This window comes from Ictidomys tridecemlineatus, chromosome 9 (genome assembly GCF_052094955.1).
Source record: "Ictidomys tridecemlineatus isolate mIctTri1 chromosome 9, mIctTri1.hap1, whole genome shotgun sequence".
Taxonomy (NCBI): Eukaryota; Metazoa; Chordata; class Mammalia; order Rodentia; family Sciuridae; genus Ictidomys; species Ictidomys tridecemlineatus.
The window spans coordinates 57,572,827-57,598,379 of record NC_135485.1 but is presented as its reverse complement, the minus strand read 5'-3'; the positions used below and the strand labels follow the sequence as shown (position 1 = coordinate 57,598,379).

Here is a 25,553-nt window from a genome sequence, read left to right as displayed (position 1 = left end):
TGATTGACATTACCTGTCCAGAACATCAACAAAGATGTTTTCACCAGCTCAGATTTGAGGCATAGATTTGGGTATTGTTCCAGGCAGGGTAGACCCCAAATCTGGTCCTCTGACTGTAAAGATTCTCTGCAGCAGCCAATATTCTTTTAATAAATTCATTCTGATTAAATTGACCTAAGTGGGTTTCGTGAAGAAAGATCTAGAAGGATACATTTCAGTAAGTAAAGAGTGGTCCTTGATGACTCTTGAGGACTTATTGATATTTCCAGTATTCTATGTTTTTTGGATTTTACTAACATTTGTAGTAATATTTTAATAAAAATAGTTTTTTAAGTATTTAAAATAGATATCTTGAGTTTTCATTAAACTTTCTGATCTATGACCTTATATTATAGGTACACACTATCATCAAGATTAACTGCCTAATAAAGAAAAAAGAAAATGCTTCAGCTAGCTTAATTCAAAGTGAAAAAAATAATATTGTAAAGTAAAAGAAAAATATGAGATACTCATTCAAAACCAGGAATAACAATTGGGAAAAATTCAATAAAGCAATTCTGCCTTTATTGTTGTTTCATTTATTTTTACAAATAGTTGATATTACCTATGTAATATTCACAATGATATAAAAATGTGAGAAGAATACATGTGAATATTGATTTCAGATTTGATAAAATATATAAAACATTAAGGTATTATGTCCAACTACAACTAAAATGAAGCAGGTAACAATGAGAAATATTTGCAGCATTAGATCTTACATTTATGGATGTTGACAAGTTGCAGTTGTATATCTACAGTCAGACACTTAGGACACTTATCATAAATTTTACTTAATGTTTAAAACGGGAAAGCAATAGCCAAGTATGTAGTCAATAAAATATGCCTAATTATCTTTCCAAGATTCTTCTATGCTCAAGTAAGTTTTATAGGAGTCTTATTATATGCACATTTATCTTTCTTCCCAATATAAATCTTCTCAAGGAACTAAAAGAGAGCAAGAGAGAGAGAGAGAGAGAAAGAGAGAGAGAGGCTTCATTAGATTAGCCAACAAAATCTGTACAGTCCTCCCCACAAACCACTATCACATCCAAATTAAAAATCTCACTCTCTGACATATATCCTTACCTACACAAAAATCACATGTTAATAACTTGACCATGAGAGACAATGATCTTTAGAAGGTGGTCGCACAGAATCAGAAATACTGCAATTGAATTCACACATGTCCTATGCCCAAGCCTGGCCCAGCCCAGCTCAGCAGTCTTATGCTACTCATCTCTGCTGTTAAAGGCCTGGGATCCATTTGTGTAGTAGAGGAAATGAAGCTGTGGGCAATGCATAAGGTAGATATTCTAGGAGCAGATACTGGAATGTGTATATAAATACATATGCTCAAGTAGCATTTGTGAATATACGCCTACACAGTGTAACATACATTATGGGTAAAAAAAGAGAAGGAATGTTCACATATAAATTTAAGCAAAAAATGATTATATATATAATACTTTATGTATAAATGTGTGTATGAATATGCATCTCATTTGCTATAATAGATCCCTTCTTTTAGTTAAAATCTTTTTGATAAGAGACTATGAAATGCAAGAATAAAGGGACAAAATACTGTAGGACTTTGAGTGTCAGCTCTTCTCAAAGGACTCAGCTGTAGCCAGAGGCATCATCCCTCTGTAGTTAAATCAGCTGAAGAATATAGCCAGTATGTCAGGCATGCTTCCTTCGTGCTTCCAAAATTGATCTACATGCTTATCTATAGAGCAGATTAAACCAATAGGAAACAAACCAAAATGGAAAAAATAGAGTGTTTTGTCACTAAAAATGTTAAGGTAGAAATATGAGACAGGGGCTGGGGTTGTGGCTCAGCTGTACAGTCCTTGCCTAGCACGTGTGAGACGCTGGGTTTGATCCTCAGTACCACATAAAAATAAATAAAATAAAGGTATTTTGTCCAACTACAACCAAAAAAAAAATTTAAAAAAGAAATATGAGACACTATAGCATTAAGAACGAATTAGGGAGCTGGGGTTGTGGCTCAGTGGTAGAGTTCTTTCCTAGCATGCATGAGGCTATGGGTTCGATCCCCAGCACCACATCAAAAAACTAAATAAACAAAATAAAGCTACTGTGTCCATAAAAAAAAAAAAAGAACGAATTAGGGCTGGGCACAGTGGGGTATGTTTGTAATCCCAGTGACTTGGGAGTCTGAGAAAGGATAGGATAACTCAGTGGTAAAGCACCCCAGGGTTCCATTCCCAGAACAAAAGGAAGGAAGGAAGGAAGGAAGGAAGGAAGGAAGGAAGGAAGGAAGGAAGAGAATAAATAAGGATATATGTGTGTATATATATATATATATATAATCACATAATTATATATCTGTATATTATGTATGTTTCAATTATGAACATATAAAATATAGGAAATAAAATTTAAAAATATGTATTCTACATATAAATCTGTAGAGATAGATTTATGTGAACCTTATGTACAGCTATCATCACTATATATAAGTATAAAACTATTTGTATAAATATATTAAGCATACCTTGCTGGCCTAGTGTTGATGTTCAGAGCTAAAGGACACCACTGCGATTCTATAATGGAGTCTTCTAATCCCACATCTCCACCTCTAAACTTGTCTCCTTTAACTCTGAAACCAATTTGGCTCTGAACATGGTCAATGTGTACACTTATTTGTCAGTAAGCATAAGCCATTGTTGGTTCTATCATCCTTGCGGGGGGGAAAAAAAAATCTAGTTTCCATGTCTAGGAACGTCTGACCATCTTGGCTGCACTGCCCCCTAATGACCCTAAGGGATGACCATAAAAGACAGAGGACAAATGCATGACTTACTATTAGCTACAACTTTGGTCCCAAATCTGCTGTGGTTACAGGAGTGGTCTGGGTACCCAACTCCAGACTGCAGACTCTCCTGCTGAACTCTCCTCTCTGCTGACCTCCCCTGTGTCTTCTAAGGGGTGTAGTATCAGGGTTATCCATGGGAAGAGGCTGAGCCAGCTTTACAATTTAAAGGAACAGAACTCAAAAGGCAGAAGAGAAGAAAGGGAAAAGAGGCATCAGATTCTGACAGGCCCCAGGAGGTAATCTTTGGCCCTCGTCCTTTTCCACTCGAGGGAGACCTTGCAGAACAGTGACAAAATAGCAGATCTCAACTCTATCTTAAGCCACAGCTCTTTATTCTTAGGCCTGGAAATAAAGGAGATTCAGAAACATCCTAAAAAACTCAGTGTGTTTTAGTAACAGTTAGAATTTGCAAAGCATATGCCCTGTACACAGACCTCTTTCACTTGAGCCCCACTGAGGCCAAACCTATGGAAAGGGAGTGAGACGGCAGAGAGACAAGGCACCTCTGACAGTAGCAGAAACCAAGGCAAAATAAAAAGGGCAAAATGCTGCCTCCTGTCTATAGAGAAGCATAACCTTTCCTCCAAGAGCATGAGTCTTGGAAGATGCCTGTAGAAGCACTAAGATTCTGTTGGGGTAGTAATGCCTTCCTGCCAACAACTGTGAGCTATGAAGCCCCTAGCAGGGCTTTGCCCAATGTACTCACCCTGGGCATCCTGTAGCCCCTACGTAGGATGAAATCCTTAAAGGCATCTATCCCATGAAGGTCTGCAAGTAACTCTTCCTAAAAGAGGAGTTTAAAGGACATTTAAAGAATCTGGTCAGCAGCTCTTTATAAAGTGCCTCATTTGAAACCACTCCTTCTTATTTCTGATGTATATAAATAACGTCCATGAGTTGATGAAGATGAAGGCTTTCAAAGACATGCAACTTTTCTTCCTCATCCTTTATATCACCCTTGTATTAAGGATAAACAACACATTTTAGCAATTAAGTCAATTACTGACCAAAGATGTCTGGAACCTAAGCTATTTGAGACTAACATTATGTCCACAATTTATAGATATTAACTCCAAAGGGCATGACAATAAAAAGAAGACTTTATCTAACCTCAACATCCTTTCAATATGCAAGCATCCTTTTATTTATTCAAAATTTTAAAATTGTATGTATAAGTTTATGCAACTGCAATGCCATACTAGAAGAGCATTTTACCTTCCAAACCCAGTCAATCAAGGATGGTCAAAACTCTTGAGTTTCTACAAGACCATTGTGTGACTGTAGTGACTGCCAGCCGTCAGTACACCATAGCACCTATGTCCTGAAAAGGCTATAGCATCAACTTAGAGTGTATGGGGTAAACCATCCTTGGGGTATTGCAAAAATGTGATTTATGAAAATAGTTGTAGAACAATTCCATTGTTTTGAATCCTCCTTATGTAAACTTCTTGATAAACATTTTTTTACTATAAAAGTTATATCAACCATATTCTCAAAATTTAAATGATGTTCCTTTTTCATTAGCTGACTGTAACCATTTTGGCAAACACCTTTGCTAGCTTTTGCCATCAAAATGAAATATGTTTTAGAGAATTCTTTAAGTCTTTAAGAATTAATATTTAAGAAATTTTTAAAAAGAAAATTTCTAGACACCTTAAATCAAAAGTATGTAACTATTTGTGTTTTAAAATATTTAATTCATTGTAACTTTTCATTATTTTAAAAAATATGCCTCGAATAATTTTATGTTATATATTAAACTCCCATAGACTTAGGCAGTTCCAAAAACCATACCCTGATAATTTCTGCTAACCATTATTCACATTATTTTGAAACTTACATAAGCATGTTGTGCTCATAAATTTGTGTTACACATCACACAAAATAAGAATTATCAGGCTGGGGATGTGGCTCAAGAGGTAGCACGCTCGCCTGGCATGCGCAGGGCACTGGGTTCGCTCCTCAGCACCACATAAAAATAAAATAAAGATATTGTGTCCACCGAAAACTAAAAACTAAATATTTAAAAATTCTCTCTCTCTCTTAAAAAATAAGAATTATCTATTATGAAAAAGATAAAAATGACCATTGTTCCTGTCTTAGTTTTCTGATCTAAAGGAGAAAACTGATGAATTTCATGAATGATAACCAAATATGTACAACATTTTGCTTTTCCGGAGCATTTTCACATCTGTTATCTTGGAGAAGTTTGGGGTCTGTTGAAAAGAGAATATGTTCACGAACATTCTCATCAGAATCCTGTGCAAGTGTTGCATCCACATTTCCAAATATCCAGAACAATGTTGACTATCTTCTTCATTAGATACTTGTACACAGAGGTGGGCAGGCACAGAGTTTATTTGTTGTATGTGTTTGTTGCTTTGCAATATTAGTGCTTAACCCTTGTCCCTTTCCTTTCAGACAGAACTTGTAGCTTTGCTAAATTACAAAAAAGAATTTTCCCAGTTGCAATTTTGTATTTTTGGACAATCATCCATTACTGATAGGAAGCAAGCGTCCCCCTTAGTAACCCAAAAGCCTCCAAGACAGCATATCTAAGGACTGAGGTGGTCCTACCATGTCAACTGCCCTTTGAACAATTATTCATGGAATCAATTGTTCCAAAATGGAAGGAGTGAGCTGAGTGGTGGTCCCATCTTTAGAGATATTGTGTTTACCACCCAGCTAGGAGGGTTCAGGTCTTGCCTATCACCCATTTCCCACAGTATTACCAGCGTTTCTCAGTGCTGAATTCAACATGCAAGCTATAGGACTTTACAGAGCCTCAGTGTTCCACCAGAGACCCTGTGATCATCCTTAGCTCAGAGGATCAACTCTCAGCATACCTACATACCTGGTCCTGTAGCTTCTTTTTAAAATTCTCATCCTGAGATTTAGATGAAACTCTGGGATCAACCAAAGGTTCATCTGCTCTTTGCTTTTTCCATAAATTGGTGTTCAAATACCATGCTCCATACCTCATCTTCACCGGCTTTGGTTTATAAGGATTCTATGGGAAATAACATAATTCACAGTGTCAAAAGTTATTGTTTTTGTTTTGTCATTGCAATAAATCTTATGAAATGCAATAAATGCATTGCAATAAATGCTTATGAAAGCAGGATCATTACTTTGAATTTATAGTTGGTCTTCGCAGGTTTTAATTTTACAAAAGAAATATGAAAAGTTCATAATTGAGAAAATAATGTATTAGCTAAGAACATGGTCTTTAAATTTGGACAGATCTAAGTTCAAATCCAGTCTTCTCTAAGTATTTGTGGACTCAAAATTTGTAGACTCATGGTCGTGGGCCGGTTAAACTCTTCATGAGTGAAGTGAAAATAACAATAGTAGTCAATTACAAAGAAAATATATGTAAGGCAGTTAGGAATCAAGTAAAAATAACATATTTTGCTCAAGGGTAACGATCTTGAACAACACTCAGTCATAAATATTGTTATTAGACTCACTGTAGGCCCTGCACTCTGCCCGGCTTTACAAGTGCTGCACTATATTGTATTAAACTCACACCTTTCTTTCTACCATCCCTCAGCAGAATGTGAAGAGAACCTCTTGCCAGATGGTGCAGGTGCAACACCCACCACGTGCTATCCCATCACAAAAGGGGGTTTAATTCTTGGAAGGGGCAAAGAAACATGAAGCCACAAAGATGCAGTCTCTCTCCCCTCTCACTCACATTTAAACTATGTGTTGGAATGGGTGGGGCATTCTAGAGTTGAGCCAGCAATTCATGTCTAAGACAGAATCAGACAGAGCAGACAGGAGGGAAGTCCCACCAAGAGCTGGATTTGACCCACTATTGCAATATCCTGACCTCCTTGAGGTTTCTGGAGCATACCTGCCACACTGCTGGATCAGTGCCCTTCTACTCATTGTTCCCTCTGCTATAATGTGCTTCCCTAAGAGTCTCCCACGGCTCACTCCTTTACCAACTCATGTCATCTTTCCAGTGGATCTTCCCTGATCCAATTTTAAAATGGCAACCCCCTCACAACACTCCTTGCCTTCTCTCCCTGCCTAATTTTTCTTAATGGCATTTATCACTATTTGATATGCCATATTTCTTTAAAAATTGTGTCTCTTCTCACCCTCTAAAATGTAAGCTTTGGAGATTGCTCCCTGCTATGTCTTCCTGACAGCTAGAACAACAGTGAGAGGAAATAATAGGTGCTCAATAAATATTTGTTGAATTAAAGTCGAGTTTCTTAACTTCATTAACATTTGGGATTAGATCATTCTTTACGGGGCAGGGTGTGGCGGACCTATACATTTGAAGGATGTTTAGCAGAATTCCTGACCTATACACACAAGAGGCCAGCAGCACCCTCTGAGTTGCAAAAACCAAAATCTCCAAACATTTCCAAATAGTCCTTGGAAGAGAGGGGAGGGAGCAAAGTCTTCCTCAACCTGGAACCAATGAATTAAAGAAAGGCCGAAAGGGAAGAGAGGGGGAAAGGAGGAAGGAGAGGGAGAAGAATGGAGTCTACATCACTGCTACACTGCAGAACCTAAGTTCCAGAATATATTACATTGTTGGTTAACTGGCGATTTTTTTGAGACACAGAAAAAACATCATTTCTTCTCTGAAACCTTACTGAAACTGCCCTCACCCCATGATTGGTGGAATTTATTATTTCTTCCTATGTTCTATACACAGATGACATTTTGTTATAGTCAGTCATTTTGACCCCACTAGACTGTAAGTTCTTAACTGCAGGAAGCAGTCCTCTAGTTTTATGTCATTTGTTCCTAGCACTTTTGGACACACAGATTCTCAGAAGTGTTTATTAAGTAACACATAAAGGAATGGATGAGTTGATATACCTGGCAAAGAAAAATAATGTTAAATTAAAGGCACAGAATTCTATGAGAGATTAGAAGTAAGAAATAAATTTATGTCAACCAAGAGACAACACTCCATGGCCAATAATCCATGGAAAAATTAGCATAGACCTTGTATCTAAAGAAAGATAGAGCATCTGAAGGGAAACTTCAGACATAGAGAATACCAGGAGAAGGTTAAGGCAGTGGGAAGCTCAGAGCTTCAAAGAACATCAAAGGGCAGATCATAGCAGTCCTGAGAATACTACATGGAGTAAAAAAATAAAGATGAGGATTTCCACTTCCAGAATAGGGATAGGGTTTATCCTCCTACTTACAACATCTTAAAAACAAAGTCACACACACGCACACACACACACACACACACACACACACACACACACACACACCACACAGAGAGAGAGAGAGAGAGAGAGAGAGAGAGAGAGAGAGAGACAGAGACAGAGAGACAGAGAGAGAGAGAGAGAGAGAGAGAGAGAGAGAGAGAAAGAGAAGCAAGCTAACGGTTTGCATGACAGTTAACCTCAGATAACAGAAGAACAGTGGTCCCTGAGAGACAAGCAACAAACAAACTAAGCTCCATAATTGCCACCAGTGTATTGCCTTTAAAGGGTTTGCAGGTCACACAAAGAGATGAATGGCCTAGCCAGGAGCAACCCAGTGTCCTCTTTGAATTGAGAGTTCAGGGAGACCAAGGCAAACTTATTTTACCACACAGAGTAAGAGAAAGGAGGAAGACACAGACAGACAGAACTAACATAGTGTCCCGTATTTGCACAGGCAGGATCAGTGCCTTTAAAAAACAACAACAACAACAAAAAAAAAACTAACGAAAAACCTAATGATTCACAGGACAGTTGGAAGAATACGCCTGAGGGTCTTGCTCAGTAGTAGGGATCAAGTAGCCATAGATTGAACACTGCTTTGGTAAATTTTATTTATTTATTTATTTGTTTATTGCTGGTGTTGGAGATGGAACCCAAAGCTTTTCACATGCTAAGCAAGAGCTCTACCACTGAGCTACATATCCAGTCCTCAATAAATCTTAAAAGCAAGCTCCCAAAGGATCGGATTCCTCCAAAAAATCCCATAAAAAATTTTAAAATATTTACAAAAATACAAAAATACCAAACACCCAGTAAGGTAAAATTCACAATGCCTAGCATCTACTCAAAGATCACAAAACTTGTAGAGATGCAGAAAAACATAAGCCACAATGAGGACATAAATCAAGTAATGGAAACTGACACAGAACATATACAGATGTTAAAATTAGCATATAAGAACATCAAAGTAATCATTAAAACTGTATTATAAATTCAAAAGATTAAGAGAGCAGATAAGCTCATTTCAGGTAAAATATATTATGCTGTTGGTTAACTGTTGATTTTTTAAGACTTTTTAAAAAAATACTTTTAGTTGTAGATAGACACAATACTTTTATTTAATTATTTTTATGTGGTACTGAGAATCAAACTCGGTGCCTTAAGCGTGCTGAGCAAGAGCTCGACCACTGAACCCAGCCCTGATGTTTTTAAGACTTTAAGGGAAAAGATTCCCCCTTATAGTTTAGAGCTGGAATGTTCCTGAAAGGCTCCTGTGTTGATCTTCAATGCAGCAATGTTCACAGGTGGAACTCTGACTCAATCAGCAGATTGATCGCTGCAGATTAATCCATTGATAGCTGAATGGATGAATGGGAGGTGGTAGAAACTTGTAGATGGTGGGGGATGGCTGGAGAAAGTAAGCCACTGGGGATAGGGCCTAGAAGGATAGTTCTTGTTCTTAGCCCCTTCTTCTCTATCTTTTCGCTTCCTGGCTGCTTGAGGTAAGTGACTCTGCTACACCATACCATATCCACCATGAGGCTCTGCCTCACCACAGGCTCATAGCAATGGAGCCAGCCCACCTTGACCTCAACCCTCTGAAACTGTGAGCCAAAATAAATCTCTTCTCCTTGAAGGGGTTCTTCTGTGTTTTGTCACAGGAACAAAAATCGAACACATCAGTACCCACCCAATTTAGGCTCTTAAATCTCTTGTTGATTGCACAATTTGAGATATATATATTTGTACTGACACATTACGTAAAAAAATTTAAAAAGTATTCTAAAAGCTCAGAGTACTTCCCTTCCGAGCATGGCATGCTATTTCTCCTTTCTGTTGCCTTATTTTTTCAACTGCATAGCAACTGAAGGGTGAGGAACCTGAGTGGTTTGCTAATGATTAGGAAAGCATGTGGTCAGAATGATGGTTTGTGGTCTATAAGATGCTGGTAAAAATTCAAGAATTCTTTGGGCATAAAATTAACAAGAGTTCACAATCATAAATTGAGTCAACCAAGTAATTTTACTAATGCTCATGAATAACAAACATTCATGCATATTTCTGCTAGTTGCTAGAACTTCAACGTATAAAACACATTAAAAATTTTGTCTCTGAAAATGACTATTCATATATGAACAATAATTCTGAATGACATGCTTATATGAATAACTGACTTTGTTATATGTATTAAATATTTATCAAATATTTATTAAACATGAAAATATCTTAAGAATTCTGTTTTAAAAAGCCAGTACCCCTGAAACACCAGAATTCAGGAACTTTTAAGACTTTAATGCAACTTATTTTCTTAAATTTTCAGGCTACTCTTTTTCTGCAATCACCTGTGGTTTCCGTTGTGTCCTCTCATGATCTCGTTTCTGGAAGAAATCTGCCTCCTGTAGCTTATTTAGCCCCACACTCTTCTTCAACTCCAAAGGAACCTGGTTTAGCCTCATGACACGGAGCACATCACAGGGTGGTTTGCTCTGATAGCCAAGGTCAAACTGTTTCAAGATGAACTCTTCATCAATGTTTGAACTTCCCTAGAAAAATACCACAAGCATGAATGGAGGGAAGCGATGAAATACTCCTTGCTTTCTCCTTTCATCTAAGGGAGGTTTCTGGCCACTGTTGGGGAAGTTCCAAGGGAGGGGGGGAAAAATGCTCAGTCATCACTCACTGCAGACAAGAAGTATTTGGGACTGGAGGGCTTTGTCAGTACATTAAGAGATACTTAGGACCTGCAGGAAGCGTGAGTCTCTGGGGGAGATAATGTCTGTTTGATCAAAAACAAAGCTCTCCAACACTTCACAGCAGTGACTTCTCTAGAGGGATTTTCCAGATGCGTCTAGATATCGAAGTGCTTGTTTTGTCCACATACTCTTATAAGGAAATCTGTCTTCCTCATGGCCCCAGGGGAAAGAGGCAGTTCTAGTCAGCCATGTTTCAGCCATACTCAGAACAACCTCTCCATTTCCTTCCCCCAGCTGTAGGTGGAGGGAGGAGAGGTGGGCACATTAAGAAGAGCTAATCTGTACTCTCTTAACCTATGATACAGTTAATGCTAAAAGATAAATTAGACTAACAGAATCCCACTCTGGAGGAGAAAATTGGGAAACAGATTGAGGATATTAACGACTGGAGCTGAAGGTGGAGCGGAGTGCATAAGAGAAGACCAGAAACAGTCGGGGCATAAAAGATGAGTGGAATCAGAATGAGGATGAAATGAGAATGGAGCAGAATCAATGAGACGAAAAACAAATAGCACAGAAGAGTTAGTTGTGAAGAAAATACCACAGGGTGATTTCATAAGGACCTAAGTTGTAGAATTTAGGTGAAGATGGGATCTTGGTCATAAAGGAATACAAAGAAGGCTGTTTACCTGATCAACTGTCTACCAATCTAAGGTTCTTCAAATTTCCTGCCTAAAGGAGTTATCTCCAGTGGAAGGACAGGAGAGGCAGAAGGGCTGGAAATTAGCCAGATTATGAAGAAGCAGTAGTGCAGGCACCAGGTATAGTGGACATCATTTACCTTCTCTAGCACCTCTATTCCAATCACCTGCTGGGGAGCTTTCCCCTGTTGGGAGCTACCACATGGGAATCCAGCGCCCCCTAGCTTTGAGCGATAAGAGTGTGGAGATGTGGCAAGCCAGCCATGGGCTGTGTGTGCTTGAACTCTGAGCATTGAGTACAGGGTGGACTGAACCAATGTTTCCCCTCTGTTTGTGGGCAGGGTCCTGCTATGATCCTCACCCAGCACATGAGATGGGTGTGGCCTTCCTAGATGTCAGTCAACCTACTGACAGCAAGACCTCAGGAAGCTACACTCAACCCCCAAAAACCTGACCCCTTGCCTCATTTGAATGGCTTCTCCCCAATAAAAGGGTTCAGCTTGTGCTCCTCGCTCTCTTTTTTGCCTGCCTTGCCCCCCTTGTGGGAGCTGCGGCTGAGGAGTGGTCACTGAACCCCAATAAAAGGTACTTTCTGTGTCTCTGCCTTTATTTAGTCCCCAAATTCACTTGGAATGATGCTGACCAGTTTAGTCCCTCCCTTTCCATCTGCTGTAGCTGAGATGGACACCCTCACTTCTTGGCCTCAGGGTTAGACATGTGACCCCACCTAGCCAATAAGTATTCTCCATTTTCTTAATCAGAGTGGTTAATTCAGGCACAGGCATATGACTCAAGTTTCTTTCAGCCCTGAACTTTTTCCTATTGAAAAGAGGTTATGGGCTGGGGTTGTGGCTCAGTGGTGAAGTGCTCACCTAGCATGCATGAGGCACTGGGTTTGATCCTCAGAACCACATAAATGTAAAATAAAGATATTGTGTCCACCTAAAACTAAGAAATAAAATAAATATTTTTTAAAAAGAAGTTACTTTCTTCCCACTTAGGTTGTTCACTGGTAGAACATAAGCTTGGAAATTTTAATGACTATTTTTGGCATCTCTTGGGGAAAGACTGCTTGCAAATGAAGTGAGACAGAGGGGTGCAGGAAAGATAGGGACAGCCTTTAAAAACATTTCAGCACCTGCATCCAGCTGTGGCCCAACCTCCTAATGCCTTTGGTTAAATTCCCTTTTCTCTTTTAAACCAGTCAGAATTATACTGGGGTCTGGAGGGTAGTCACTATCCAAGGAAACAGTGATAAATAAATACATCAACTAAAACCAACTAATACACTCAAAACATGGCGGGCAGGGTTGGTAATAAATACTGGAAGTCCTTAAATCCATGGAAAGCATCAGGAAAGTAAACATCTACAGAGACTCAGAGAAAGAAATAAGTAACTTACTAGATTCTTTTTTTAAAGTTAGATCTACATAGTTACATATAGTTGGGTTTATTCCGACAATCTCAGACATGCATGGAAATTGATTTCAGTTCATAACTGCCCCTTTTCCCTCCTGTCCTCCTCCCCAATAGATTCTTGAAGGAGGGCAAGGAAAGTCCTTGATAACTGAGTCAAAAGTCTCTTCCTGTCTGAAAACGTTTTGTAAAGTTTACAGTCAAGCACAGCCGTCCAAGTACTTAGAAATAAATATAACTCAGAGGCATGGATTGGAGAAGGAATAAAGGAGAGAAAAGAAGTTCCTGACATTGAAATGGAAAATTTAAAAAAATTTCATATCAATGACGTGAGATATAAACATAAATGTTTAAAATTAGCTGCAAGCTTGCAAACTCCAGAAATTTCACCTACCAGAAGTATTTCTATTACAAATGACCGAAAAGACTTATTCCTTTATGACTTGGATGATTTGATTTACATTTTATTCAAACAGTGTTTTTGAATGAAAGCAACTTTGAGATTGACTTTTTCAAGTAGGTTTAAGTATTCCTGCTAACTTACAAGAGTGGTAGCCCACTTGCAGAAGTCACTAACTTCTCTGCGTACATTTTCATGCAGAAGAGGACCATCTTCATGGAGCACGTCCCTTTTACTTGGCTTTTCTTCATAAAGCCACTGGCCTGAATGTGACATAGGAGTCTTCTTGGGACTAGAGATAATAAGATCACCAAATAGTTACTATATGAGGCATTAATTATCCTTTGCTATATTTAAGAAATACTTATTAATCGCCAAATATGTATCAGGCAATCATTAGACGTCAAAAATTAGCTATAAATAAAAGTCAGGTCCCTGTCCTCAAAAAGCTTATGATTGAGTAAGAGGCAAAAATAGAAAATACATAAACATATGTCTTTATAAGTGATTAAAGTGATATAAAGAAAAATAAAATGGGGCAAAAGGGATGGAGAGGGGTGGCAGATGGCATTTCAGCACTGAAATTCTCTCTACTACAGTGATAGCTGAGCAGAGACCCAAAATAAGAAAGGTGAAAGCATGAAATATGGAAAAGACAGGCCTGTGCATGGACCCTGAGGTGGGGGTGTGATGAGAATGTTCAGGAACAGCAGAGACCAGGATAACTGGAGAGGAGTGGTTAAGGATTAGAGTAAAAGAGGAAGAGGCCTGGGAGTTAACAGATGCCTGATCATGTGGGACCTTAAAGGCCACTGTATTGGAGTTTTGCCCTGAGTAAGTATACAACTGGAGAATTCTAAGCGAAGGAATGGCACTACCAACTTAAAGGATCATTTTAGCTATCACTGACAAACAGATTTGAAAGGGGAGCAAGGGTGGAGGGCATAAGACCAACTGATAAACTGTTGCAATAATCCAGGCAAGAGATGATGGTATCTTGGAATGAACTAGAAGTAGTAGAGAGGTGAGACTTTGGATCTCAAAAAAAAAGTCATTATGATTTGTTGGCAGGTTGCATCTGTTGTTCTAGAAACAATGGGAAGAATGAAACCCCATTAAATGGAACCCTCAATAAATATTTATGTATTGAGCTGAAGAAGACAGGAGGAGGAACAGATTTCAGGGAGAAATCCAGAGTTCAGTTTCAGACTTGTCCAGTTTGAGCTGCCAATTGTACACCCGAGGGAAAATACTGAATTATCTATAAATAGAGGGACTGGATAAGGTCACTTGGGTGTAAGTATACAGAACAGAAGATGTCAGAGACCGAAGCACTTCCAGCTTTAAAGGAAATGAAGAGGGAAAAGGAAAAGAAGACCAAAGAGAGGACTATGAGGTAGAAGAAACACCAAGAAAAGAGTATTCCAGAAACCAAATGAAGAAAGTCTTATGAGAAAGATGATGTCATCAACTGTGTCAATGGCTGTTGATACATCAAGGATGTTGATCACTGAAGACAGGTCTAGTTCAATCATGACCTTAACTAAGCAAGTCCAGAGGAGTGAGTTCTAGAGATAAAAGCCTGATTGCTGTGATTTCAAAAACCAGAAAAAAAAGGGAAGTGTGTTTGTCTGGTTCTGGTCAAGGGCAGTTGTCTTCAAGATGGGAGATATCAACTCATGCTGTGGCAGGCTGATAATGGCCTCCAAAGAGAGAAGGTGCTAATCCTTGGAACTCCTGTAACTTTATTTGGAAAGAGTCTTTGCAGGTATGATTCAGTTAAAGCATTTGAGATGGGAAGATTATCCTGGATTATCTAGGTGGGCTTTAAATGCCACTACAAGTGTCCTTGTAAGAGGGGCAGAGGAAAACTTGACACACAGTGGAGACGGCAGACAGACTTGAAGCTGATGGTCTTGAACACTGGAATGTTGTGGCCCAAGCCAAGGAATGCCAGCAGCCACCAGAAGCTGGAGGAGGTAAGGGATCCCCTGGAGCCCTGGATGGATCATGACCCTGCTCATTTTTTATTTCAGCACAGTGATTCTTATATCAGATGTCTGGCCTCCAGAGCTGTGACATAATACATTTTGTTTTCAGCCAAAAAGTTTATGTTCAATTTTTATATTATCTAAAGGAAATGGTTCATATGCTTACAGAAAAAATTCACCATTATGTAGTTATGCACTTATATTGTGACACAATAATTTATTAACATTGTAATATTATTCATTTCCTCTATATTTTACCTTCTCCTCTTTCAAGTAGATAATCCATTCATTTGTAATTTCTTACCAAGAGATTTTTGTAGGATTCAACAAGGAAACTGCCCAAAGTGAAAGGCAGATCCTATATGTATATTTCTTATTTTATCATAGATCTTTACATATAATATTCCTCTCCCTTCTATACTCAGGTTCTGAGCAATTTGAAAAATAATGCAAAGACCAAAGACAAAAGTCAAAATATCACCTTTATTACTAATAGCAGCCATGTTGGATGATGGCTTTAGAGCCAAGAGGGCTTGCTAACTGAAATTCAGATACTGGTGGACTCTCCCACACAGTTCCCAGCAGGGCTGGATGAGAGTCAACTTCCCCTCTAGGGTGGAGGAGCAAGAACCTGTCCTTCACATGGGCTTTTTTGCTCCCCAGTGGAAGAGGGGAAAAACTGAGGTGAGCATGCCCATTTGCTCTCCCCAAATTCATTAAGGAGTAGACTGACGGGTCAAAAATATCACTACAGTAGAACACCTATCACCTTAGGTCAACAAACATTATGATTCAATACACTGGATTCTCTCTTAATCCACCTTCATGTAGGTAACTTGTGTGACTGACAGAGCTCTTCAGGCCACTACTGAGCACAGTAACCAGGGTCTCCAAAGCTGTAAACATTATGGGTTCTGTGGCTAGGCTGCTAGATAGTTCTCCCCCATCTACAACACACCCCAGTGAGCTCATTGAGTTTTAAAAGTCAAATATGTATCCCAAATTCATTTATGTCAACTATACTTATCATGGTATTTACATTATTTAATTAAATATTAGGTGAATTGGGGAAACAAGAATGTGATACAAAATAGAGATGTTTCTACTAAGTGTAAGTCTTTGGAAAATTTCAATGTACAGTTCATGCAAGAAAAATGAGTGGAAACTAAGCAGTATACTTTGCCAAAAGGCTTTATATTAAGATCAGCAAGTGAATGTAAACTTATGCTTTAGGAGAAAATAAAATAATTCAAGTACTTATGTATCATCCTTTACACTTCCTTGTATTATTAATTATTTTGGTGATTATCCAACTATCTACTGGCCTCAGTAATGTTGAGTAAAAGGGCTCCTGCCATAGATAATTCAAGAACCATTATATGCCAATTAGTCAGGCTTTTTGCTGTTCTCTTATTGAACAAGCATCATGTGGACACCCATGTTTGCACCATTGCTAAATAAAACATATTCATTTAAGAAATCAGCACTGTTCAGAGCAGGACCCTGAACACTTTTCCTTTCTCCTCAAGAGCTTAGTTATTTTGCTTCTTCAAGATTATTCCAAAAATGAAAATCTTTGAGAAAGTAATTTCTACAATGTTTTGTCAGGTGACAACCACGAGCTAGGGGTGAATAACAACACTCACAGTCCCAGGCACACTTGGGTAGAATGGTTTTTAGAAAGCTTTGTGGGCTCCTTTGTTCCTTTCTTGGTGTCCTGACAATAAGCCCAAGTATCCTCCAGCTTCCTCTCAGGATCAAGCACTTCCAGCACCTGTAATAAGAGCTACAAACAAAAAAAGCCTTAGCAAGAAAGGAAAAGGTGTTGGCATGGGGACCCCCTATTCTAAAGCAAAGCAGACCTACTGGCCCCTTTGTTTGCCCTTTTTAGCCGACCAATGCCATCCATCAAGTTCTGTGCCAAGTACTTTGTGGGGTGCTGTGGACAAATCTCTCATCACCTCGACAGGAGGTATACAGGCTTTGTACTACAGCAGTCCCACCTCCTCTAGATGGAATATGCTGCTGGGTCTACCTCATCCCCGAAGGTCCCATGGGTTAAAGTATCTCCATAGAATTTCTGAAATTTTTGCCTGCTCAACCTATATCCTTCCTCCCATGAATAACAATATCTGGCTTGTTCTTTGGAGAATCACCTCTCCCTCCATCTCAACCCATATGATCTGAATCAGCCTAACCACATCCTGACTCTACAGGCAGGTCAGGTCAATCAGAACTTCAGGGACTGGTTTAGGAATGGGCTTATCAATTAAGTGGGATGCATAGGATTTTGCTGGGATTGTGGTGGGTAGCGCTGCTGGTGGCCATCTTAGCACCATAAAAAGAGGTTCTTCAAAAAAAAAAAAAGCCAAAATATTTAGTTGGGGAGGTCAGACATGGAAATAAGAGCCATAATCCCATGCCATGTCCCTGTGCCATTTGAGGTGTGTGCAAACAATCTCTCTGTCATGGATTCAGAATCTTGGGCCTACAGGAGGCAGGGAAGAAAAGCCCCAGGTGGAAATGAATGGATCAGCAATTCCAGCTGTCCTCTTAATGGACTTCTCTGCCACTAGTCCCTTACTCATTAAAAATATTTATTGAGCATCTATCACAGGCCAAGTATTGGTAATACACAATGAAAGGTCAAGTCCCTGAGCTCACAGTGAGAAGCCAGTGGTGACAAAACCTATAATGACACCTAGAACCTGGGGAGGGACAAAGGGTGAGGGTGGAAGGGAAGTGCTATTGTGTGCAGGCCTCAACAACAAGGGGACATTTGAGCAAAGAGCCGAAGGAGAGAGCCAAACAGTCATCTAGGGACAAGTGTTCCATGCACAAGAACAGGGGCCAGACATGCTTGTAAGTTTCACAGAACAGCCAGGAGGGCAGAGTGGCTGGAATGGAGTGAGTGCAGAGGAGCAGGCCGTGAAAGTAGAGAGGGAGCAGAGCAGGAGCTCTCAGGGCCTCTCAGACCAGGGAAGGACTTTGGGTTTACCAAATGAGAGGGGGTTTTGAGCAGGGGAGTGACATGATTGGATTTACCTCTGTGAACCATGAACAGGCTGTTAGGGTAAGTGTGGGGGAGCTGGCACTGCTAGTGCCCTGCCCTACCCATTCTGCCCTTTCTCCTCAAATCTAACAGAACCTGGGTTTCGTTCAAGGTTGCAGTGCTCAACTAAGAAACTCAATTTCTAGACATCCTAGCAGCCAGAAGTGATGTTTCCTGGGAAAGCTATTTTGTGCATCATTACGAGACAGAGTCAGCTGGCATGTACCTTTAACTTTGCCCCTTCCTCCTTTGGATTTGAAAGACAGACTTAATACCATTATTAGATATAAGGACAAGAGATGTAGGCTAAGGAGTATGGAGCAGAACATCAGAAGTCAAGACATTGGGGATATGACAGAGCTGCTGCCAGCCTTGGCTTTGACGATCTGGTAGATTTTCCCGATGACCTTTCAGGTTATATATGTGGTGTCCATCTGCCCGTAAGTACTTTAGGACACCTCCTAGCTCCAGGCTAATGGGACAGAAGTAAGATTGAACAATTTGCTCCATTTCTCCTTCTCCCCAAAAGTCACAAAGCAAAGTAGATTGAGGGGGAAAGTCAGAATGTCCCGGTTTGCTGTACCTTTGCAAGTCAAATGGTTTCACAGGAGTGAAGGGAGAAGATTAGTGTTGGTGCTGTTTGTGTTTCTTGGGGGCAGAGAAAGAAAGGCTTCTCTGAGCCCCATGAGAATGTCACCCTGGGGAGCATTCTTTTCTTCTTATAAATGAGTCCCCCCCCTCAAGGAGAGTCTCTGGGCATCTCCAGAGAATTTTCTCCAAGGTCCCCATGAAACCCATCCCTCAAGCCCTGGGACAGATCACCTGGGCAGGCATGGCTTCTTCCAGGTGGGGATGGAGAGCCAGGGGATGCAGAGCCAAGCGGGCTTCCACATCCTCCACAAAAGCCTTCCGAGCCCGTTGGGCCCACGAGAGCCTGGAGAGCAGCTCATTCGGCCTCTTCTTGGAGGGTAGTGGAGGGACTCCATGATGAATCATGGGCAGAAAGCTCTCCTTGGGGCCCTGAGCCATTAGACCTCCACAAGGCCGACAGCCTTTCCTGAAGTCCAGGCCCTCTCCCACAAACACCCAGCGCTGGCTGTTCAGGGAGCTGGGAAACTTCAGCCTTCTGTGCACAGTGAAATACCCGGAGGGAAGATGCTCTTTGTACCTAGAAGACACCAGGTAAGATCTTATGGACCAGAGGACTGGGATGGGACAAGGAGATCGCAAGGAGGCTGGACTCAACCTTTCTGAGGGAGAGATTCTGGGAAGAAGTATTCACAAGAAGGCTGAGTCGATCATACTCCAAGTTCATGGCACAGTATCACTGGTTTGGGCAAAGACTCACCTCAGCTTCCTTTATTCTCTTATTATTATTATTTCAAAATTTAAGATAGGGTCTCACCACCATGCCCAGGTTGATCTCAAACTTGTGAGATCAAGTCATCCTCCCACCTCAGCCTCTCAAGCTGCTGGGACTACAGGAGTGCGTCACCACATCTAGCTCTATTTACTCCATCTTGTCCCCACATCTCACCTCCACTGCCCTCATCCGCAAAACCACTCTAAGGGATTTGAAGTGCATTCTTTGTTTTCACACCTCATTGAAATATCTGAATTGTCCTTTTATGTGCATGTATTCTTAATTTACTTAAATGGTAGACACTGTTCTGTTTCTTGTTTAAAAGCACTGTACTTCAGAGACTCATCCATGTCACTGTATTTTAAAGACCCATCCAAGCATAAGTCTAACCCATTGTTCAAACTACTGCCACCACATCTTGTATTCATTCTTGAATTCTTGTGACTTGAACTCTGTAAGAAAGACACTCAAATTGCTGACCCTTTCAGGGACACTTTGTTTTCACTAAATGGGACACAGTGTAGTAGAGTGGAAAGAATCTGGGTCCCAGTGACAAATTAGCCTCTAATTAGCCGAGTGACACTGGCACTTTATACAACCTCTAGGGTCTGTGGTTCCTCCTGAAACTCAGTAGGTGAAAGGCTGCAAGATGGTGGCACATAATCCTGTCACTTGGCCTTCTTTGTGTTTTAATAAGAATCATAATAATTAACATATATTGAGCACTTCCTACATGACAGGCACTGTACTAAGTTCTTTATATGCATTGGTATGTTTAAATCTCATTATTTCATTTACAGATAAGAAGACTGAGGCACAAGAAGTTAAATGATACAATGCACGTTGTCAAAGCTCAAGCAGCTCAAGAGTGGTAGGGCTGGAATGTTAAGCCAGGTAGTGTGGCACCAGAAAAGTCTGCTTAACAACTACATTAGAGCTCCCAATATATAAACATGTTCACGTAAACAAGCTAGAACTCCAACTCCTCTTGAAAAATCAGGAGAGTTTCCAAGATCTGGGAACACTGGGTCCACCTTTCTATGGAGCCACCAATGGCTTAATGGTTGCCCAGTTCAGGTAAATCACATGCTGTCTCCTTCCCAGCCTCCACCTCTCCCTACTGCCTCTTAAGCAGCCTGCTTCAGCCAGCTTCCTTACCCACCAGGCCCCTGTCTGCAGTGAGTATTTAGGTCATGAAGATGAGATGGAAGCCATGAAACCAGCTCCTCTATAACCTGACACAACCAGCCAATGCCAAAGCCAGGACTTGGAACCTGAGCCCTGGTTATCCTAACACATCTCAGGTCCTTGGTCAGATCTTCGTGGAGCACTGGTGTCTTTTCCTGAAGCCTCTTCTACCTGAAGTTCCCTGTTATCAATAAAAATTGCTCTTTACACCCAATCTAATTCTTACTGTAACCATAGCCACTAAGCATTTTTAAGAGATTCTAGCCTTGTCCCTATTCTTTTCTGGTGAAACCTAGAAGCTTCTTATTTGCTGTGAGTACGTGTGTGTGTATGTGTGTGTGTGTGTGTGTGTGGTAAAGGCTTAACCCAGCTCTATTGTGAAAATTTAAATGAAAGGACACAAAAGGGTGACTTGTAAAAAGTTGCTCTCTGCCTTGTATAAATCACTCTCAGATTGCTAAAAGCAGAAGGGTGTTGAAACTGCATCTAAGCTTGAGATTAACAACCCATTCAGCATGACCTGTCGGCAAGTAACCCTCCTCATTATTAAATATTTTCACATTTATTTTCCACATATTTATGACTAACTCAACTATCCAAGCACTTCTTAAAATCAAATCTGACAACAAATGTTTTTGCTTAAGCATAGCTATACGATTCAAAATGGGAAATGTGAGCGCCTAGTCCAGGCTTCTTAGAACATTAGAGCTGGCAGAAACCCTCAAAGAAATCTTGACCACCTTCTTCACTTTCAATGAGAAAACAGTTCTGAGAGGTGAGTGAGGCTAGAGGGAGTGCTTTCATCTACTTCACATAGCCTCATGTAGCTAAAGAGCTCACTTATCTGCATTTTGTAGGGAACAAGGGTGCTGGGGATTTTACCCAGGGGTGCTTCACACTAAGCTACATTCCCAGACTTAGTTATTTATTTATTTATAATTTTGAGATGGGAATCTCACTAAGTTGCTGAGGCTAGCCTTGAATTTGTTATCCTCCTGCCTCAGCCTCCAGAGTCCCTGGCATTATAGACATCGGTCTCCTCTCTGTATTTTTTTAAGCCCAGGAAAATCTTGCTTGACCCATAAAATTGAAAACACTTTTTTTGCCATGCATAGTAGTACATGCCCATAATCACAGCAACTTGGGAGGCTGAGGCAAGAGGATTTTAAGTTGGAAGCCAGCTTCAGCAACCTAGCAAGGTCCTAAGTAAGTTAGTGAGACTTTATTTCAAAATAAAAACCAAAAAGGACTGGGAATGTAGCTCAGTGGTCAAGTACCCCTGGGTTCAATTCCTAGTGCCACCAAAAAAATAAACCCCAAAAAAAAACCCAACATTTTTTTTTTTTGAGGGAGAGAGAGAGAGAGAGAGGGTTGTTTTAATATTTATTTTTTAGTTTTCGGTGGACACAACATCTGTATTTTATTTTTAAATGGCGCTGAGGATCAAACCCAGCACCCGCGCATGTCAGGCAAGCACGCTACCGCTTGAGCCACATCCCCAGGTCCCCCAACATTTTTTTCCCCCAACCAATACTATTTTCACAGACACTAGTATAAGACATATGGCTAGTTCCCTCCATAATAATTGCAATGAACTTTGGAAATTTACCATAAAGAAATGAAAAAAAAGAAAAAAAAAGTTTTTTTGTTTTTTTTCAGCACTGGGGATTGAACCCAGGGCCTCACTCACACATGTTAGGTAAGTACTCTATCACTGAGATACATGCCTAACTCTAAGAAATGAAAACTTAAGTTCTTTCAAAAACCTTAACACAGTGTTCATAGCAGCTTTATAGGTAGTAGAAAAAGAAACTGGAAAAAACCTGCATTTGCTCAACAGGTGTCTAGATAAAGTGGGGAACACCCATAACACAGAACACTACACAGTACCAAAAATGAACAGATGGTTGATACACACAACCTGGATGGATCTCAAGAATCTATGACCAGTGAAAAAGAGCCAAAATCAAAAGGTTATACACTGTATTATTCTACTTAACTAACATTCTTAAAAGAATAAAATTATAGAAATGGAGAACAGATTTGTGGTTGTCAAGGTTTGGGGGATGGGGAAAGGAGTGATGAGAAGGGGATAGTACAAAGTGGTTCCTTAGTGGTCATGAAACACTTTGCATCTTGCAGTATACACATGACAATGCACAGAGCTATATACACACACAGGAGTGTAAGTAAAAACTGCCGTGATCCAGAGAAGGTCTGTAGTCTAATTACTAAGTTATATCAATGTCAATTTCCTGGTTTGGTAATGGACTATAGTTATGTAAGATAGTACCCTTGGAAGCAGCTAGGGGGAAGGATGTGTGGGAACTCTGAACTTTTTTTGCAATCTCTTGTGAGTCTACAGTTATTTCAAAACAAACCAAAAAAAAGGTGTAAATGGGGGAGGGACCCAAAATCTCAAAGAGTTCATAATTGCTAACATATATACAGTGCATACTATATGCCAGTGACAGGTTTCCATGCGCTACCTCCCTTAATCACCCCAACAATTCTATAAAGCTGATTCCTTTTATTGTTCCCATTTCACAGTTAAGAAAAGTGAGCCCAGAAGGAGCCGCTAAGTTACTTAAGGTCACCAGGCAAGCATGAGGAGACCTGGCCTTTCTGATTCTAGACTTTGGCATCTTAACCGCCACTAGGAACAGCCTCCACCGTGAGCCAAAAGCAATTCTTATGAATTAACAAAAGGAAAAGTCTCATGTTCCTGCCCACAGTGGCTGTGACAAGAACCCTTCAAAAAGGTGGGAGGCCTCCCCACACCTGATTCATTACCCCACCAGGGGCTCGGCTTGGCTAGAGCTATCAGTTGGATTGCCAAAGGCTCCAGGTACCGCTAATGCTTTACACTGGATTCAAATATCCAGGGGAACCAAAGCATCTGTGGAACAGTCGGCCAACGAGGGAAAGAAAAGGTGGGTTAGAGGATCGCAGCTCAAAGGCCTAGCTAGGGCAGCCTCCACGATTGACTCCGTGGCCATCAGTCTCCTATCTGGCTGGGGTAGCCCCTCCGTAGTTGTGAGGATGAGGGAAGGAGGGGTCATTTGCTAGGCGCATGGAGCGCTGGATATTTTGCGTGACTGTACAGGTACAAGTGCAGGAGCCACAGAGGAAGAAAGGCAAGTGGGGCCTCCGCCCAGCCCTCTGCCCATCGGCCACCCACCCCCGCCCCTGCCCCAACCCCGTGAGCATAGGATCCAGGCGCCCTCGCGCGGCCTCCGCGCGCCGCTTACCCGGGCCCGCAGTACCGGCGCTCGGGCACCGGGGCCAGCGTCCCCGACCGCAAGAGCCGCCTGCAGTCGGTCATGGTGCCAGAGGCTGCGCGATCTCTGCCCGGCCCTGGGTGGTGTGTTCCCCGCCCGCTGTCCGTTGTCTGGGAGACCGCGCAGCCCAGCGCTGCCCGGACCTGCCCAATTTGCCCCGGAGCAACCCAGGCACCTCCCCAGCCCCGCGGTACTGCCTTACCCGGGCTAGCACGTCCTTCACCCCTGGGGCGGGGACCTGGCCTGGGGGAGGGAGAAAGAGCGCGACCTTGATTTAATCATGTTTTAATCCGCGGGGAAATCGGGTTCGTCTCCTTCCCACAGAAATTTAGCACCAGCTGGACCTGGCCTTTATGGTCACCACGTTTTTAAAAAGTGTTTACCCAAGGAAAGGAAGGACGAAGGCAGCGGGAGAGGAAGAGAAAGCAAGTGAAAGAGGAAAGAGGGAATGTCTTCTAGCACCAAGATGTTTTCCTGGAGGCCCGGGAACATCCTGTCCTTCAGAAAGGGCTGCACACTGGTATCCATCCATTATTTCCATGGTCCCTTTCAGCTCTTGTGCCATTTAATTCGTGTGATTTAACCTGTTTGCCTCAACCCGCTTCCAGCAGGGATGTTCACCACCCAGCTGGATAAGGATTGCAGGAGGCTGTGTTTTGGTTTGGCGAAATTCCGCCTCCTCCTTCTGAGTGTTCCTGATTTCAATGTAAGCATTGCTTCCAAAGGAAATACTAGGAGAGTATTCTGTTCCCAAATTACTGCAGTAGTTAAATTGTTTGTTAGGGTGGATTTTTTTTTTTTTTAAAGCCAGTTAGCCAGAATCTTCTCGTCTTCAAACCCTGGGATTAAGATAGTTTCAACTTTGGGAATCTGTCAGTGTTAAAGGTCTTCTGGCCTGAACTAGTTCTGCATTTCCACTGGCTGTTTTTGTTCAGCTACGTTTTCTGCAGCAGAGAGCACTGGGGTTCCATTGCCTGTAACAATAAATGTCCTCTTGGGCATTGTTACTTAAACTTCCTTATTACCTAGTCTGAAAAGAGGAAAATAATAGTATCTACCTACAGAGTTATTAGGATAAATCAATAAGATAACGAATGTGAAGAATTTAGTACCAGAAATCGAGAATTACTGTGTTGTAGTAGTATTCCAGGTGTGAAGTGGGGTCAAGTAATATTGTTCCTGTCTACCTCACAGAATTGTTGTAAGAGTTAGTGGATGCATTCCTAATTTTTTGAGGACCCATTCCTCATTTAGCATTTATCCTGAAGAATTGAAGTCGCCATACTATAGTGATACATGCATATCATGTTTATAGCAGCACAGTTCACAAAGGCCAAACTATGGAACCAGCCTAGGTGCCCATCAATAAATGAATGGATAAAGAAAATGGATATGCAC

General features: G+C 40.9%; 1 protein-coding gene across 5 annotated transcripts; it reads right to left on the bottom strand.

Moving 5' to 3' along the window:
• Nucleotides 1-542: 542 nt before the first annotated feature.
• Fam47e (family with sequence similarity 47 member E) lies at nt 543-24,511 on the bottom strand. 5 transcript variants are annotated; one of them, XM_040292290.2, is made up of 9 exons: nt 24,358-24,511; nt 19,146-19,491; nt 16,918-17,057; nt 13,425-13,572; nt 10,413-10,613; nt 5,736-5,891; nt 3,588-3,665; nt 2,870-3,034; nt 543-987 (listed from the first exon to the last, which is right to left on the bottom strand). In XM_040292290.2, the coding sequence occupies exons 2-8, from the start codon at nt 19,350-19,352 to the stop codon at nt 2,876-2,878; spliced, it is 1,089 nt and encodes a 362-aa protein (XP_040148224.1). In that variant the 5' UTR covers nt 19,353-19,491; nt 24,358-24,511; the 3' UTR covers nt 543-987; nt 2,870-2,875. The 5 variants fall into 5 exon arrangements, with proteins under 5 accessions (XP_040148224.1, XP_021590217.1, XP_021590218.1 ...); XM_021734542.3 differs by lacking the exon at nt 24,358-24,511 and adding an exon at nt 24,126-24,346; XM_021734543.3 differs by lacking the exons at nt 2,870-3,034; nt 24,358-24,511 and adding an exon at nt 24,126-24,346.
• Between the last annotated feature and the right edge of the window lie 1,042 nt (nt 24,512-25,553).